The sequence below is a fragment of the Hyla sarda genome, chromosome 4 (genome assembly GCF_029499605.1).
Source record: "Hyla sarda isolate aHylSar1 chromosome 4, aHylSar1.hap1, whole genome shotgun sequence".
NCBI classification, from domain to species: Eukaryota; Metazoa; Chordata; class Amphibia; order Anura; family Hylidae; genus Hyla; species Hyla sarda.
The window spans coordinates 119,708,815-119,725,898 of record NC_079192.1 but is presented as its reverse complement, the minus strand read 5'-3'; the positions used below and the strand labels follow the sequence as shown (position 1 = coordinate 119,725,898).

Below are 17,084 nucleotides of genomic sequence, written 5' to 3'. Positions count from 1 at the left end.
GTCCATGTCAAATTCATTTTTCATTTTTAATAAATTTGCACACTTTTTTTTTTACATTCTCATTATAGGTTATTAAGTACAGAATGATGGAGGAAAATAGATCTTTTATTGTATTTTAACACAAGGCCTTAACATACCAAAGTGGGATAAAAGTGAGAGGGTCCGGAAACTTCCCAGAAGCACTGTATATTGTATTTAATAGAGTCACTTATTTCCCATCATTTACCCATAGTAACATTAACAAACCAGACTATAGCTTTTGCATCCTGATTTATTTTCTCAGGAACACATGGAGATAATGGTGCAATTACTGTTTTCTCGGAGGTGAGATCTGAACTCATCCTGTCAATGTTCCTCACGTAATTGTGCCTGTAAATGAGCCAGAACAATAGATTTCTGATACATCCAAATTTCAAGTCTTGTTTGTAAATGAATCGCACTACAGTAGTAAGCCCAAAGACAAAAGGGCCAGTCAGACCCTGACTACCCTACTTTCTGCACAGCAGGCACAATAGCAGCTTTGTTCCTCATAGGAAACAGGGCACAGATAGTTTGTGTAAGGATTCTGGAAATGGATGATGATGCATAATAGTTATATAATCAATTTGTATATGTCCTAGTAGACATATAGAGGGCAACCAGAGATTATGCTTATAAAATTGTCTAATACATGTTTTCTAGAGATGAGCGAACTTCGATTCGTCACAAACTTCTCGGCTCGGCAGTTGATGACTTATCCTGCATAAATTAGTTCAGCCTTCAGGTGCTCCGGTGGGCTGGAAAAGGTGGATACAGTCCTAGGAAAGAGTCTCCTAGGACTGTATCCACCTTTTCCAGCCCACGGGAGCACCTGAAAGCTGAACTAATTTAAGCAGGATAAGTCATCAACTGCCGAGCCGAGAAGTTCGCGACGAATCGAATTTACTGTAAGTTCGCTCATCTCTAATGTTTTCCAATAAAATGGGGCAGAATTACTAAAACAATCTATTACCTACACAGTGCAAACTAAGAAATATAAGAATGCACCAAACTTTCACAATGTGTCACAAACTGTTTGATGAATTGGCGCATCTTTAGACACTGTTGTCTAATTTTTCCCCAACTATAGCTTGGCTTATTTTACACTGATATTTTTGCGCTAAACATTTGACATTCAATGCACATCTCAGGCCATGCCCCAATAGAAGGTCTGGTGAGCCACACCCCTTGTCCACAAAAGCAAACCGGCTAACAAGTGCTGATCTACATGAACGTGCATTGATCCGTGCAGTAGAGGTGCTGATGTATTGATATAAACACATGATTTTAGGGTTTCTTGGGTCCCAACACAGTTTTGTTCATTTACACTGCTGCATTGTACAATGTGCTGGAGAGCAAGAGAAGGAGTCCAATATATTCTTGAGATAAAAAAAGGAAGAGGGCAGAAGATGATGAGCACCACTCACAATCCAAACAGTCAAACCCGGTAGCCACAGTGGCACATGTGAAGCACTTTGAAAATGATCTCCAAACAATCCTAACAGCGGTGCTCGCAAAGAAAGTCACTAACATGCAATGGTACGAAGAAAGGAATGTAGCGGCAACTGTTCTGTGAAGGATAAGTTTTAATGGACGATCATAAACAGACAGCTGGAACGGTCCAGAGGGTGGAGCGACACAGTGTTTCGCCGGCGGCTTCTTCCGGCTCCATGGAGCCGGAAGAAGCCGCCGGCGAAACACTGTGTCGCTCCACCCTCTGGACCGTTCCAGCTGTCTGTTTATGATCGTCCATTAAAACCTATTCTTGAGATACATTGGTTATTCTTCCCTCATGCCATCCCCGTACTTGCACTATTTTTCTCCCGTCACAAAATAACATCAGTTATAATAAACCGGCTATGAAGGGTTAAAACTGATAATGTAAAAATCCCATAGACTTTAATGTGATTTTGTAACGGACGTTTTTAAGGGTTTTAATAACGGAACATTATAACGGCTCTTTAAAACAGAAGAACTTTATAGTGTGAAAGCAGCCTTAGAGAAATTGTGTTCTGGGGCAAGAGACACTTAAGAAGAACAATCATAGCCATTACATCTCTTTTTAGTGATCCATTTTTATTATTCCAAAGATGGCATTTAAAACTTGGTTGGTACATTCTGAAGCACATAAAAAATAAAAAAAAAGCCAATAACTGTGGAGGAGACAAGATGTATCTATCTCCATCCTTTTGATAGCCCTTGGTTTCCGTAACTATACTGATTGCCTTTCTCTCCATTCATTTCTGCTTATTGTGTTTCCAAACATAAGTATTTGTTTACACCTTCACTTCTATCAGACAGTTCTGCAGATTGACATCCTATGTATTTATTTCTTTATTTATGCACATTAATAAATCTACCCCCTTTTTTTTTTTTTTTTACTGCGAAACTACTTTCCTCCTACATGAAACTGTTTATGTCTTCTGAGTTTTATTATTCATTTATGTTTTATCTGTTTGTGTGCAGATTTACTGCTGCAGATTTGCTTTAGCAGATTTTTCTACAGAATTAAAGGGGTACTCCACTGGAAAAAAAATTTTTTAATAACAACTGGCACCAAAAAGTTAAACAACTTTGTAAATTACTTCTATTTAAAAATCTTAATCCTTACAGTACTTATCAGCTGCTGTATATTACAGAGGAAGTTCTTTCCTTTTTGAATTTCCTTTCTGTCTGACCGCAGTGCTCTCTGCTGACACCTCTGTCCATTTTAGGAACTGTCCCGAGTAGGAGCAAATCCCCATAGCAAACCTCTCCTGCTCTGGACAGTTCCTAAAATGGACAGAGGTGTCAGCAGAGAGCACTGTGGTCAGACAGAAAATATGCACATGTGAACGCACCCTTAATGGTGTCTGTATAGCTTTGTTTACTTGCACTGATGTCATAGGGTAAAGGATTATTTGTTACACAATAAAATATTTTGAATGTTGCCTCGTGTATATAGAACACTTATATTATTTTACTACACCTGATAAAGGCATCAGTCCTCTGATGAAACACATTGTATGATTAATGTTCTGTAATAAGTTCATAAAGCTGATGTCCCTGATGTCCATCCTGTTCCAAAATGCCAGTCCCCAAAAGTGACCCAATGTTTTTTTTCTACCCTTGTAAAAATAGAAAGATTAAAATGAGATACATAGATATTACAAGTAATTTTGAGATTTTTAATCATTTAAAGGGAAGCAATCATCATATTTCACCCTATAAAATGCTTGGCAAAGCGTTATATAGGGTAAAATCTTTATCCTCACCATCCCCGGGGACGCTCCTGCCTGCGGGGATGGTGAGGATATGAACTGCCTGTGCGGGGAGCTCCTATCACCTAGTCCCAAGTCTTTGGCCGCCAGCGACTCCCTCTCGGCTTGATTGATGGGCCCAGTCATAACTCTGCTCATTAAACAGACGGAGCAGAACGATGAATCGGCCCGTCAATCAAGCGGAGGGGGCGTCGCTGCCGGCCGAATAAGCGGAACTAGGTGAGAGGAGCTCCCCGCACAGGCGACTACTCAGGGGCGTGGCGGGGAGCAGTTTATGAGTTCATATCCTCACCATCCCTCGGGGATGGTGAGGATAAAGATTTGAAAGATTTTACCCTATATAACACTTTGCCAAGCATTATATAGGGTAAAATATGATGATTGTCTCCCTTTAATTATGTAAAAATGTTGTTCTCAGTCTCAGTGCCAAGTGGTTGAAGTTTTCCCATCTTTATACTAAGAGAACAGACACAAATGAGGGGTCTGGAATTCTTCATAGAAATTATGCTTTTGTTCCCCTTGAATTAACTTTCTAATGAAACAAAAATTGAATAGAAGAGAATTTCTTTTCAGGAACACACAAACCCAGAGACAGTGGCCCAAAGCTGTTTCACTACATGTACACATTTGGTTTAATATGTGTTCCCCTCTTTACAGGCTGTGTTCAAGAGCTGCTTATGGTGATACAACAATCTCAATGACAAAGATGATCCAGTTTGTTGTATGTGGATGGATCGATAGATACCGTATTTTTCGCCGTATAAGACGCACTTTTTCTTCTCCAAAACTGGGGGGAAAAAGTCGGTGCGTCTTATACGGCGAATACACCCCTATAGTGGCGGTCCCTGCGGCCATCAACGGCCGGGACCCGCGGCTAATACAGGACATCACCGATCGCGGTGATGCCCTGTATTAACCCTTCAGACGTGGCGATCAAACCTGACCGCCGCGTCTGAGGGGAAAGTGACACTAACCCGGCTGTTCAGTCGGGCCGTTCGGGACCGCCGCGATTTCACAGCGGCGGTCCCGAACAGCCCGACTGAATAGCCAGGTTAGTGCTTACAGGACACCGGGAGGGACCTTACCTGCCTCCTCGGTGTCTTCTCCGTTCAGGGATCCCCTGTATGGCCGGCGCTCTCCTTCCTCGTCATCACGTCCTCGCGTACGTGCGTCGACGTGCGTAACGATGTGATGGCGGCGACGGAGAGCGAGGATACCCGGCCGGCAGCAGAGACGTTCCGGAGCGACGGGAACATGGCGACAGCGATGGAGCGACATCCAGGGCAGCGGTGACGGGTCCGGAGCGGCGGGGACACGTGAGTATTACCTCCTATGCAGTGGTCTTCAATCTGCGGACCTCCAGATGTTGCAAAACTACAACTCCCAGCATGCCCGGACAGCCAACGGCTGTCCGGGCATGCTGGGAGTTGTAGTTTTGCAACATCTTGAGGTCCGCAGGTTGAAGACCACTATTGGGTTCAAAATCTTTATTTTTTTAGATTTTGCACCTATAAATTGGGTGCGTCTTATACGCCGGTGCGTCCTATAGGACGAAAAATACGGTAAGCCTTTTCTTTGTGGCTCTTTTTAAATCCATAACTAGTTGACTATTACTTATTATCTTCTATCCAGTAGCTGGACACTAGAATACAGGCTAAGTACCCAAGAGTTGTTCTCTCTTTATTTATATAGCGCACACAGATTCCACAGCGCTGTACACTCAGATTGGTCCCTGTCCCCATTGGGGCTCACAGGTGTTATGTATATAACTATTTTAGAGATCTTGGGGGAGATTTATCAAAACCTGTGTAGAGGATGAGTAGTGCAGTTGCCCGTGGCAACCAATCAGATCACTTTTTTCATTTTTTACAGGTCTTTTTAAAAAATGAAAAAAGCAATCTGATTGGTCACTATTGGCAAGTGCACCGCTCTTCTTCCACACAGGTTTTGATAAATCTCCCCCTTTGTGTTTGTGGGTTTCAAAATGTGATTTCCCTATAGGGGCATAATAGGGATATATTTTTAGCCGATTTTTACATATTTACATTTTATATTTATTTATATTATTCAAATCTCCCCCTTTGTGTTTGTGGGTTTCAAAATGTGATTTCCCTATAGGGGCATAATAGGGATATATTTTTAGCCGATTTTTACATATTTACATTTTATATTTATTTATATTATTCATATGTTTATGTATAGAGCCATGTATAGAAATGTATCCATAGAGGAATTATCCAAACAAGAGAATAATTGCAAATCTTTTGTAGATTCAATGGAAACATTGTAACCTTGTAAATTTCTATACATTGCTCTGGATTATTTATATAGATGTCTCAATCCTCTATAAGAATGTTGATTTTGCAAGACTTGTCTTTGATTTAAAGGGGTTGTACAGCGAAAAGTAACCCAACCCCTTTCCACAGAACATAGATGGGAATGACACGCACTCCATTTATTCTCTATGGGAGCGCCGAAGAGACCCAAGTGCTCGGGCATCTCTGGTGCTCCCATAGAAATGAATGAAGTGTTGGCTGTCCCCAGTACACGCTCCTCTTAGAGAGCTGGTACCCATTAAGGAGATTGTGTGGGGGGCGGGGGGAGATCCCATTGGTCACTGCACAACTGCTTAAAAGGGGTACTCCACTGGAAAAAAAAGTTTTTTTTAAATCAACTGGTGCCATGAAGGTAAACAAATTTGTGTATTACTTCTATTTAAAAATCTTAATCCTTCCTGTACTTATAAGTTGTTATATTCTCCACAGGAAATTATTTTCTTTTTTCATTTCCTTTCCCTTTCAGGAACTGTCCAAAGCAGGAGAGGTATGCTATGGGGATTTTCTCCTACTTTGGACAATTCCTAAAATGGACAGAGGTGTCAGCAGAGAGCACTGTGGTCAGACAAAGGAAATTCAAAAAGAAAAGAACTTCCTGTGGCGCATATAACAGCTGATAAGTACTGGAAGGATTAAGATTTTTAAATAGAAGTAATATACAATTCTGTAACTTTCTGGCACCAGTTGATTTAAAAAAAAAATGTTTTCCAGTGGAGTACCCCTTTAAAACTAAACCTAAGAGCCTTATTACAGGGGCCAACAATCAGCCAAAAAAAAACCCGCAAATGCTCATTTGTTGGCTAAACGGATTGTTTTGACTGGTCAATAAGCATAATGGGATATGTGCAGCTGATGTCCGATGGCAGTAAATGGATGCTTTTACATCGCAGGGTAAGAATGTGTAAAAGAGAAACATTTTGAGAATGTGAAATAATTGTCTTGAGTGAAAAAGTTGAGAGGAAATCAATTGTTATTATCATTTTCTGCCAAATTCTTAGCTATTAACATTATGCATGCAGCTACCTTAAAATGGTAGAAAGAAAATGATGAAAAAAATTTGGCATCTTAAATGTAGATATAAAATATATTTGTGAATGTGGACAGGTCCATCAACCAATCAGAAATGTCACTCGGTCACCTTACTCTATGGCTCTGCCTGTCTTCTCTTCTATTGCTCTGCTTGCAGTTGACAGTGGATGACACTAGGCTCAATTAAAAAATGGGGTAGGAGTAAAGAGAGCCCCACAGTGTCTGCCAAACTCTTTTCAATTCTATTCATCTTTTGTTTTTCCCATTGGCAGGGGGTTGTCTATTGGTAATACACAGCAAGCAAATGTGATAAAGAACTGAGCAGCAGCAAGACCCAGGAGGAGCTGCCAGACTGTGCGGACATTAGATTTCAGGTGAGTGAACCAAGTCTATTTCATATGACTATTATTGCTAATATAATTATTATTAATTATTATTATTATTATTAATTATTTTAAAGCTCTATTTAGGGCTGCTGCATATACCACATTAGGGTGATTCCACATATGTTGGATTTTTTTTCTTGCAGATCTGTCACAAATATGCAGCATAAATTGTATGTATTTCATGCATATCTTGTTGATGATTCACTGTAGGTACACAGAAAGTGTTGAATCCAATCACAATTTTGGCTGTAGCGAGAAATCTGCAGTAAATTTAACCAAGGGGGGAAATTGATTTTTCTTTTTCTCCAGGTCACAGCATATCGGCAGTAATTACATCAAAAGTCTTTTTTTATTTTATTTTTTATAACCGTTTATACTCGAGTATAAGCCGACCCGAATATAAGCCGAGGCCCCTAATTTCACCCCCCAAAAAAGGAAAAGTTATTGACTCGACTATAACCTAGGGTGGGAAATACATCATCCCCCCATGTCATCATCCCCTCCTGTCATCATCCAGACCCCCGTCATCATCACCCTATCATTTTCACCCCCGTCATCATCCCCCTGTCATCATCACCCCGTCATCATCACTCTGTCATCATCCCCCCCTTTATCATCACATCATCACCGCCTGTCAATCCCCTCAGTGGTCTTCAACCTGCTGACCTCCAGATGTTGCAAAACTACAACTCCCAGCATGCCCGGACAGCCATCGGCTGTCCGGGCATGCTGGGAGTTGTAGTTTTGAAACATCTGGAGGTCCGCAGGTTGAAGACCACTGCGCGGGCCTCCCTTTAGTTTTCTACTCACCTCCCCTGGTCCGGGTCATCTATCCTGCAGGGAATATCCAGTGGGGAGGGTTAGTCGTTCCGGGCTGTACATTTTCACCGGGAGGCCCTCTTCTCCGCTCCGGGCTGGCCCCATACTAGCGACGTTGCCAATGGCTGTCCGGGCATGCTGGGAGTTGTAGTTTTGCAACGTCTGGAGGTCCGCAGGTTGAAGACCACTGCGCGGGCCTCCCTTTAGTTTTCTACTCACCTCCCCTGGTCCGGGTCATCTATCCTGCAGGGAACGACCAGTGGGGAGGGTTAGTCGTTCCGGGCTGTACATTTTCACCGGGTGGCCCTCTTCTCTGCTCCGGGCCGGCCCCGGACTAGTGACGTTGATGATGGCTGTCCGGGCATGCTGGGAGTTGTAGTTTTGCAACATCTGGAGGTCTGCAGGTTGAAGACCACTGAGAAGGAATTGACAGGCGGAAAGTTTACTCGAGTATAAGGTGAGGGGGGTGTTTTCAGCACGAAAAATCGTGCTGAAAAACTCGGCTTATACTCGAGTATATACGGTAAGTGCTGCTCCCCTCAACAGTGCTGCCCTAGGCACAGGCCCTCTGAGGCCTAGTGCATAGTCAGCTTAAAATACATAATGTAAGATAAAAACAAATTCAATGCAAATGAGTTGATTAATTGACAGACTGTTACAGATGAAAAGACTCAACAAAGGGGCACACAAAACTAAAAAGAGAAGAAAGCTTAACATGGAAGGCTATGCAGTGAATGAATATACTTGGCGATCAGCCTCTATGTATGCTGAGCTTGAACATGCTATGGTAGAGCTATGTAAGATACAAATGGTCATATGCTGCGCTCCCCCCTTAGAGTCAGAAACATCAAACAATGCTGGTCACATGAAGAATACCCCCTGTAGTATACCCTCTAAGAAGCTCCAGGATAAGATAAGCTGAGAGGTGCTGACACTTCAAAAGCTGAAGAGTGTTCTGTTCTTCCAAAAATACTTTTTTTTTTTACAGAAATATCACGTTTTGCGCGGTTCACAAGCACATGAGTAGAGAAAAGGGACTACAAATCTCCTGACACCACCGCTCCATTCATTGTCTATGGGGATAGCCAAGTACAGCTCTACTGTGCATAGGGGATAGGCTGAAATTATTAATCATTTCTATTTGAAGAAGATCAAATGTGTTAGTGAAGTCTCAACCTGGTAAAATGATTATGTAAGATCAGCACAATTTACATTTGTAATGAAAGATCTTCTATACCTGATGGTACATATAGAAGTGCACACGTTTTATTATCTGTATCAATAAAAATTAGGGGGTATCATATTTTTGTAGTATGTTATAACTAAGCAAAGGGTTATTGTTCCGGCCCCACTCGAGCAGGCAGTTCTCTCCTCCTTTTCTGTTCCATCTAATGGCATCTCCTGAATGTTGTGCTCTGATTAATTAATAAGCCTGACTGAGTAATGCCTTGTGACGCCTAATCCCAACCCGGTGACTATAGAAGCTTTGGGCTGGAGTCCTCAGGGCAGAAATAGTGGTTACAATCCATGCATTCAAACCATACTTTGCCATTTGGAGCTTTTTGAACATATCCAACACTGACTTACATTGCTGTGTTACTTACAACTGTTCAACGGTGAGTATGATATATATAAATATATATATGTGGTTGATACTATATCATTTGGAGACCAGTTCTTCACAGTCTTTGCACACATTTTCAGTGATCATAATGCTACATTGTAGAACAGGAAACAGATGCTTTTCCGTCTGAAGATAACATGCTTATCAGCCAGGGTTATAGGAGGAACATATGTTCTGTTAAACCAGGTAGACTGTGCATTGCTGTTTCTAGAACATTTTGACTTATAGTGGTTGCTTTTATGTTTTCATGTGGCTTCTCCATGCCATCTCTGGTTTTAATATGTGTAAGAGACCTGGAGTTTGATCTCATCTTTGTTCAGGTCACAATAGGATGTATTTAGCCCTATGTATCTGAAACATGTAGGAAAATGTGTTATTACTATGGCGAGTTGTCCCGTCACATTAAGTTAATGTAGCTGGAACTTGTTTTTCCCCCATATAACAGTATATGGGTCCTAAATATATACATGTGTTCAACCACCTATAAAAGATGTTGTTTTGCAAAAATATATGGAATAAAAATGGAAAAAATACAAACAATTATATAAAGTTACATTTTAGATGCGGGTTGAAATCACTGACAAATGGAGGAAATGAACGTTAGACGGATGAATTACTTAATGTCTATAAGGCATTACATAGGGCTGGAGGAGTCATTGTAAAAACTTTTGGAATTTGGAAACATAAACTATGTAAATGGAGGCTCTGAGCACCTCTCCTGCACTTTACCTGCTACACAGAGAAAAGAAGATTATTGTATAAGATATGGGGGATCTCAGATAAATAAGCAAACTGAGCCTTTTAGTAGGAGTTATCTTTTAAAGGGGTACTCCGGTGGAAAACATTTTTATTTTTTATTTATTTTTTTTAAATCAACTGGTGTCACTAAATCAAAAAGTTAAACAAATTTGTAAATTACTTCTATTAAAACATTTGTGTCTTTCCAGTACTTATTAGCAGCTCTTTTCTTTTTGCATTTTTTTCTGTCTTGTCCACAGCACGATGTGTTCCGCTGTCCAGTGCCGTTCTAGCGAGTCCAATCATCCGGCGTCCGAACTGAGACGCCAGATGATTGTGAACTGTCCCATTGAAATGAATGAGATCAGTTCTGTGATCAGTTTCCCTCCGTCACGCACGCTGCCAGACAACTTTTATATGTAAAGAAGGCCTTACCTTCCAATCTAACGTTCTTATTTTCTGTATATTCTCAGTACTATATTAAAGAGAGAATATAATGGTGAATTATCAAATAATGAATGCAATGTATTGTAGTGTTAACTGTAGTGTTGGTCACACAATGTGGGGGAGCTGCTGACTGACAACTCATGATCAGTGCAAAAAAAGAAATAGATCAGGGTTAAGTAAATCTGGAGAATGGGGCCCTGAGTCTTCCGGGGCCTCACTGCTCCGTTCATTGTCTATGGGAGCGCAGGAGATACAGTCCAGCACTGTTGTGTATCAGACAGGCAAAAGGCAACCTTCAGCACTGCAGATGTTATGGACTACATCTCCCATGATCCTTTGACAGCATTTTGGCTATATAAGTATCATGGGAGATGTAGTCCAAAACATCTGCAGTGCTGAAGGTTCGCTTTTGCCTGGTATAGGGGAAGTGTCATAGACTCTTTAATACCTCTTTAATATCCATCTGGACTACACCAAATGTGCATATTAGTGAAGTTCCTAAAGGTTACGGGTGCCTTTAGGACTAAAGCTTAAAGTGTACCTGTAAAGTTGGATTAAAAAAATTACTATAGTGCTGCACTTTAATAATTTTTCATAAAATTTTACAGGTGCACTTTAACCCCTTAAGGACCAAGGACGTACAGGTACATCCTTGGTCCTGCTCTCCTGATATAACGCGGGGTTACACAGTAACCCCGCGTCATATCACGGCGGGCCCGACGTCATAGTGAAGCTGGGACCCGCCTCTAATAGCGCGCAGCGCCGATCGCGGCGCCGCGCGCTATTAACCCTTTAGCCGCGCGCTCAAAGCTGAGCCGCGCGGCTAAAAGTGAAAGTTGCCGGCTAGCTCAGTCGGGCTGTTCGGGATAGCCACGGCTAATCGCGGCATCCCGAACAGCTGACAGGACAGCGGGAGGGCCCCTACCTGCCTCCTCGCTGTCCGATCGCCGAATGACTGCTCAGTGCCTGAGATCCAGGCATGAGCAGTCATGCGGCAGAATCGTCTATCACTGGTTTCCTATGAGAAACCAGTGATCAATTATGAAGATCAGTGTGTGCAGTGTTATAGGTCCCTATGGGAGCTATAACACTGCAAAAAAAAAGTGAAAAAAAAAGTGAATAAAGATCATTTAACTCCTCCCCTATTAAAAGTTTGAATCACCCCCCTTTTCCAATAAAAAAAAAAAAAAACAGTGTAAATAAAAATAAACATAAACATATGTGGTATCACCGCGTGTGGAAATGTCCGAATTATAAAAATATATCATTAATTAAACCACTCGGTCAATGGCGTGTGCGCAAAAAAATTCCAAAGTCCAAAATAGTGCATTTTTGGTCACGATCAATAAGTCCTATCAATGCAATAATGGTACCGTTAAAAACTTCAGATCACGGCGCAAAAAATGAGCCCTCATACTGCCCCATACACAGAAAAATAAAAAAGTTATAGGGGTCAGAAGATGACAATTTTACACATATTAATTTTCCTGCATGTAGTTATGATTTTTTACAGAAGTCCGACAAAATCAAACCTATATAAGTAGGGTATCATTTTAATGGTATGGACCTACAGAATAAAGATAAGGTGTCATTTTTACCGAAAAATGTACTACGTAGAAAGGGAAGCCCCCAAAATTTACAAAACAGCGTGTTTTTTTTTCAATTTTGTCGCACAATTATTTTTTTTCCTGCTTCACCGTAGATTTTTGGGCAAAATGACTGACGTCATTACAAAGTAGAATTGGTGGCGCAAAAAAAAAAGCCATCATATGGATTTTTAGGTGCAAAATTGAAAGAGGTATGATTTTTTAAAGGCAAGGAGCAAAAAACGAAAATGCAAAATTGGAAAAAACCCCGGTCCTTAAGGGGTTAAAGTGCAACTGTCATGAAATCTGGGTGCAATAACCTGCACACAGCCTTTGTACTGTGTGCAGGTGGTGGGTATAGCAATGTTTTTACCTAATATTTGCAGGCTTTCATGACGCCAAAAAATGCTTTTAATCAAAGCCACTGATGGTCGGATAGGCGTGGCACGAGGTAGGTCACGTCCACCCCCACGCCTACCCAGTATGTCAGCGCTGGGAACGCTGTGTGATTGACTAGCTAATCTTACGTGCGTGCCGCTGTGTGTCATCCAGCAAGCGCTCACTCCCACCGTCGTCTTCCTCCTCAGTGCGCCTGCGCAGTGCTAGGTGCAGAGAGCGTGCCTCCTCTCTGCACCTAGTATCGAGAACTAACCTGATTGCGCGCTGCTCTGCGCAGGGGCACTGAGGAGGAAGACGGCGGCGGGAGCGAGCGCTTGCTGAATGACACACAGCAGCGCGCAGGTTAGATTAGCTGAAGGGCTCATGCGCTGGGACCCGTGTGTCAATCACACAGCGTTCCCAGCGCTGACACACTGGGTAGGCGTGGCGGGGCATCGCGTACATGCGCCACGCCTATGCAACCGTCAGTGGCTTTGATTAAAAGCATTTTTCGGCGTCATGAAAGCCTACAAATATCCGGTAAAAACATTGCTGTACACACCACCTGCACACAGTACAAAGGCTGTGCGCAGGTTATTGCACCAAGATTTCATGACAGTTGAGCTTTAAGCTTAAGTCTGCATCGTACATGCATATTGATTGTATATATATATATATATATATATATATATATATATATATATACACAGATATACACATATCTAGTCGGTCTATTATATTATGTTCTATCTATCTTCGGATAGATATATGTTTATCCCAGGCAGGTTTCCATTTTTACCTACTGGGGATTTACCAACCTCATCTGCTGGAAATTTGTTCAAAGCAACTACTACTCTTTCAGTAAAAGAGTAAGTGGATGCTTGTTGTTGTAAAACTACAGTATCCTGACATACATACAGACTAATAACTTCCTATGGTATCCTCACATGCTACTTGCTATGGTTTCCTGCTCAGGGTCACAATTTTAGAGACTTGGCTGATACTACTTCCACAAAATCCACATAATTTTTTTCCCCTATTTACTAAAGATTTGCAAATAATATTAATATGTGACAACCATCCTTTTATATACCGTTTTATATACTTTTTCTTGTTGAATTATTTCCCCAGCTTCTTGCGTGGACAAAGAAGAAGTGAAATGTCAGACATTGTAAGTATTTGTGTTTTGTCTATTGAGTGTTTACTATTTGTAACTTTTTATTTAGTAAACAAATATCTGTTGTGTGCTACAATGCCTTCTTAGGTATTGGCTTTTACAACTAGCCCAGTGCTTCCCAACCAGTGTTCCTCCAGCTGTTGCAAAACTACAACTCCCAGCATGCCCGGACAGCCAAAGGCTGTCCGTGCATGCTGGGAGTTGTAGTTTTGCAACAGCTGGAGGCACACTGGTTGGGAAACACTGGGCTACATTTTCATATGGTGAATGCAATTTCAGTTGGCTATAAAGCTTTCCTATTGGTAGTAAATACTACTAGATATAATACTACATATATTTACTAGATATAATACTACAATATACTACTAGAGGAGAACAGTCCTGATAATAAAAGATTGTATTTTACGAAGATGTTAAGAGAAAAATGCAAATATGACTACAGGGCTTCTTAAAGGGGTTATCCGGGAAAAAAAAAAAAAAAAGACTTTTTATATATATATATCAACTGACTCCAGAAAGTTAAACACATTTGTAAATTACTTCTATTAAAAAAATATTAATCCTTTCAGTACTTATGAGCTGCTGAAGTTGAGTTGTTCTTTTAATTCCTCTTGAATTCTCCGCTCCAAATTAATGCAAATCTCCTGCCCATTGACTTTAATGTTATTTCTGCTGTCCTGTTCACACTGCGGAAATTCTGCTAGCAGAACTCCGATGCTGAATTCCTTTCCGCTTGAAGAAAGAACATGTTCATTCTTCAAGCGGAATCTGCGAGCAGAATCCAATAGAAGTCAATAGTAAAAAAAAAAAATTCTGCCCGACATCGTTTTCAAGCGGAATTCAAGCAGAATTCGAGCGGAATTCAGAAAAGTAGATTAAATAGCCTCCTCCTTCATTCCTCTTCATTTCCGCATGGAAATTCCGCTTGAATTCTGCTCGAATTCCGCTTGATAGAGAAGGCAACCATTTCCTGACCGAAACTAAGTGCTCTCTGATGACTCCTGTCTTGGGAACTGTCCAGAGTAGAAGCAAATCCCCATAACAAACCTCTTCTACTCTGTGTAGTTCCCGAGACAAGCAGAGATGTCAGCAGAGAGCACTGTTGCCAGACAGAAAATAACTCAACTTCAGCAGCTTATAATTATTGGAAGGATTAAGATTTTTTAATAGAAGTAATTTACAAATCTGTTTAACTTTCTGGAGCCAGTTGTTTATATATATATATATATATATATATATATATATATATATATATATATATATATATATATATTGTGATGAGGTGGCAAGGAAAGGGTGTATTTCCTTGGCTCACCCTGAAGTATCTCTCACCTGCTTCTTAATTAATGAGGCAGGAGGGAAGGGAGGTGTGTATATAAGATGGAGAGTCAGTCTAATCTGGGCTCTTCCTAGGAGACAGCAAGTGGGCTGTAGGGAAGAGACAGAGCCTGCTGAGGAGTACACAGCCCGAGCTATGAGTGGCTCAAAGAGTGACATGAATTGTGAGTAGAAGGTTGCAGGGGACATATGTTTAACCGGCTGAGGGAAGCTCAGCTGTTGTTAGTCAGGACAAGCTGATCTGTTTAGTCAGTGACCAGACGGTCTAGGATTTTGCTTTGTTCCTGCTTTTTGTTAATTTTTTTCCCTGCAACCTGTCTAATAAAACTGGAAAGGTGCCAGATTTGCATTATAAACGTTTGTTTGCTGGTTTATTGAGAAGAAACGCATCCTGTGGCGTAGTCCAGGACGATCCAAGAGTGAATCCCCGAGGACGGTTCCTTGCAATATATATATATATATATATATATATATATATATATATATTAAACGGGATGAGTATTTAACTCAGGGAGAGTTCACCACTCCTGGTGTGACGGAGCTTTCAAGGGCCACTAAGCACTCCGCAGGCATTCTGGGTAGGGGAATATGCAAATCAGCTCATTACATCACCTTTTCAGGCGATGTTCCCTGGTATCAGCTTAGCTCCAGTTACGGAATATAAAAAGCTAATCGGGATTAATGCCAAGCCAGAACTCTCTCCAGAAGGAAAGCATACCCATCTGCTTTCCTTCTGGAGAGAGTCCTGGCTTGGCATTAATCCCGATTAGCTTTTTATATTCCGTAACTGGAGCTAAGCTGATACCAGGGAACATCGCCTGAAAAGGTGATGTAATGAGCTGATTTGCATATTCCCCAATATATATATATATATATATATATATATATATATATATATATATATATTATAGATTTTTCCTGGAATACCCCTTTAACTGGTCATGGGGTTTGACACAACGTAGATCAATTTTGGGGAAAAAGATGCCAACAGTTGATGCCCCCTGCTGGAGGAAAGAAGGGCCTATGGAGAATTGGAATTCTCAAGATCTTACAGTCTATGGGGAAAGAGTATGAGACCAATCTAAACTAGACAATCTTCTAATGAATCTATAGCAGCAGAGTGATTCACATCCCTAAAAAAAAGTTAAAAAAAACATTTCTCATTTGGAATTTTAAGTATTTTTTTTCTCCCAGAAAAAAAACAAAAATCCAAAATGTCTATTTTAGTTTTAAACTTTATGGTTCCAACTAGTTTGTTGTACCATTGGTTATGTTTATTGGAAACTGTTATCTATGAGCTCTAATGTTTGTTGGTTGCTTTTAGACAGGAACATATCGCATTGTTTCAGAAGAGGAACAGTCTCTCCGTGCCAAACTAGAGCGTCTGACAACCAAAGATCATGGAGCAGTGTTCGGCAAATGTGAGGTGCTACCAGAACATACAGTGCAGAAGGTAATTCTTATTTTAAAGACCATGAGTAGGGTCTGCTTTCTTTCCAGAAATGGCGCTATGACTGTCCATGGGTTAGGTCTGGTATTGCAGTCCAAGCAATTGGTGCTGGGCTACAATGTCAGACAGCCAATGTACAAGGGTAGCTCTGTGTCCTGAGAAAAACAGACATGTTTTATCAGTAAACAATCTTAAAGCAGTTGTGCGGCAAAATGATCCTGTTTATGGTGTCAAAAAGTATAATAAGCAACTTACTAATATAATGTTATCTGCTCCCTCCTTTATAGCTTTGACATCATGTCACATTGAGCATTCCTATCACTGCTCCCCTCCACCTCCTTTCTGCTCAGGACAAGACCAGTGATGGGAAGAGGGCGAGATAATATTATCGCTCAAATGATGTTAAGGCAGCAGGAACCCTTTCAAAGATAAGGCAGCAGGAAGTGTTTCTGCCAAAACAGACTTACTGCTACCTTAAAATGTAATGAGCAGTAATAC

The 17,084-nt window shown here is 41.0% G+C and overlaps 1 protein-coding gene across 2 annotated transcripts in view; it reads left to right on the top strand.

Annotated features, from left to right (window-relative positions):
• The first annotated feature begins 6,915 nt into the window (after window positions 1-6,915).
• Window positions 6,916-17,084, top strand: part of RLBP1 (retinaldehyde binding protein 1) — a 49,460-nt gene continuing 39,291 nt past the window's right edge. The window contains exons 1-3 of one of the 2 annotated variants that reach the window (XM_056571923.1): window positions 6,916-7,017; window positions 13,753-13,792; window positions 16,461-16,589. In XM_056571923.1, the coding sequence (XP_056427898.1) occupies window positions 13,781-13,792; window positions 16,461-16,589 (141 nt within the window). In that variant the 5' untranslated portion in view covers window positions 6,916-7,017; window positions 13,753-13,780. Of the gene's footprint in view, window positions 7,018-9,326; window positions 9,465-13,752; window positions 13,793-16,460; window positions 16,590-17,084 lie in introns of those variants that run through there. The other variant, XM_056571922.1, reaches the window with a different exon arrangement.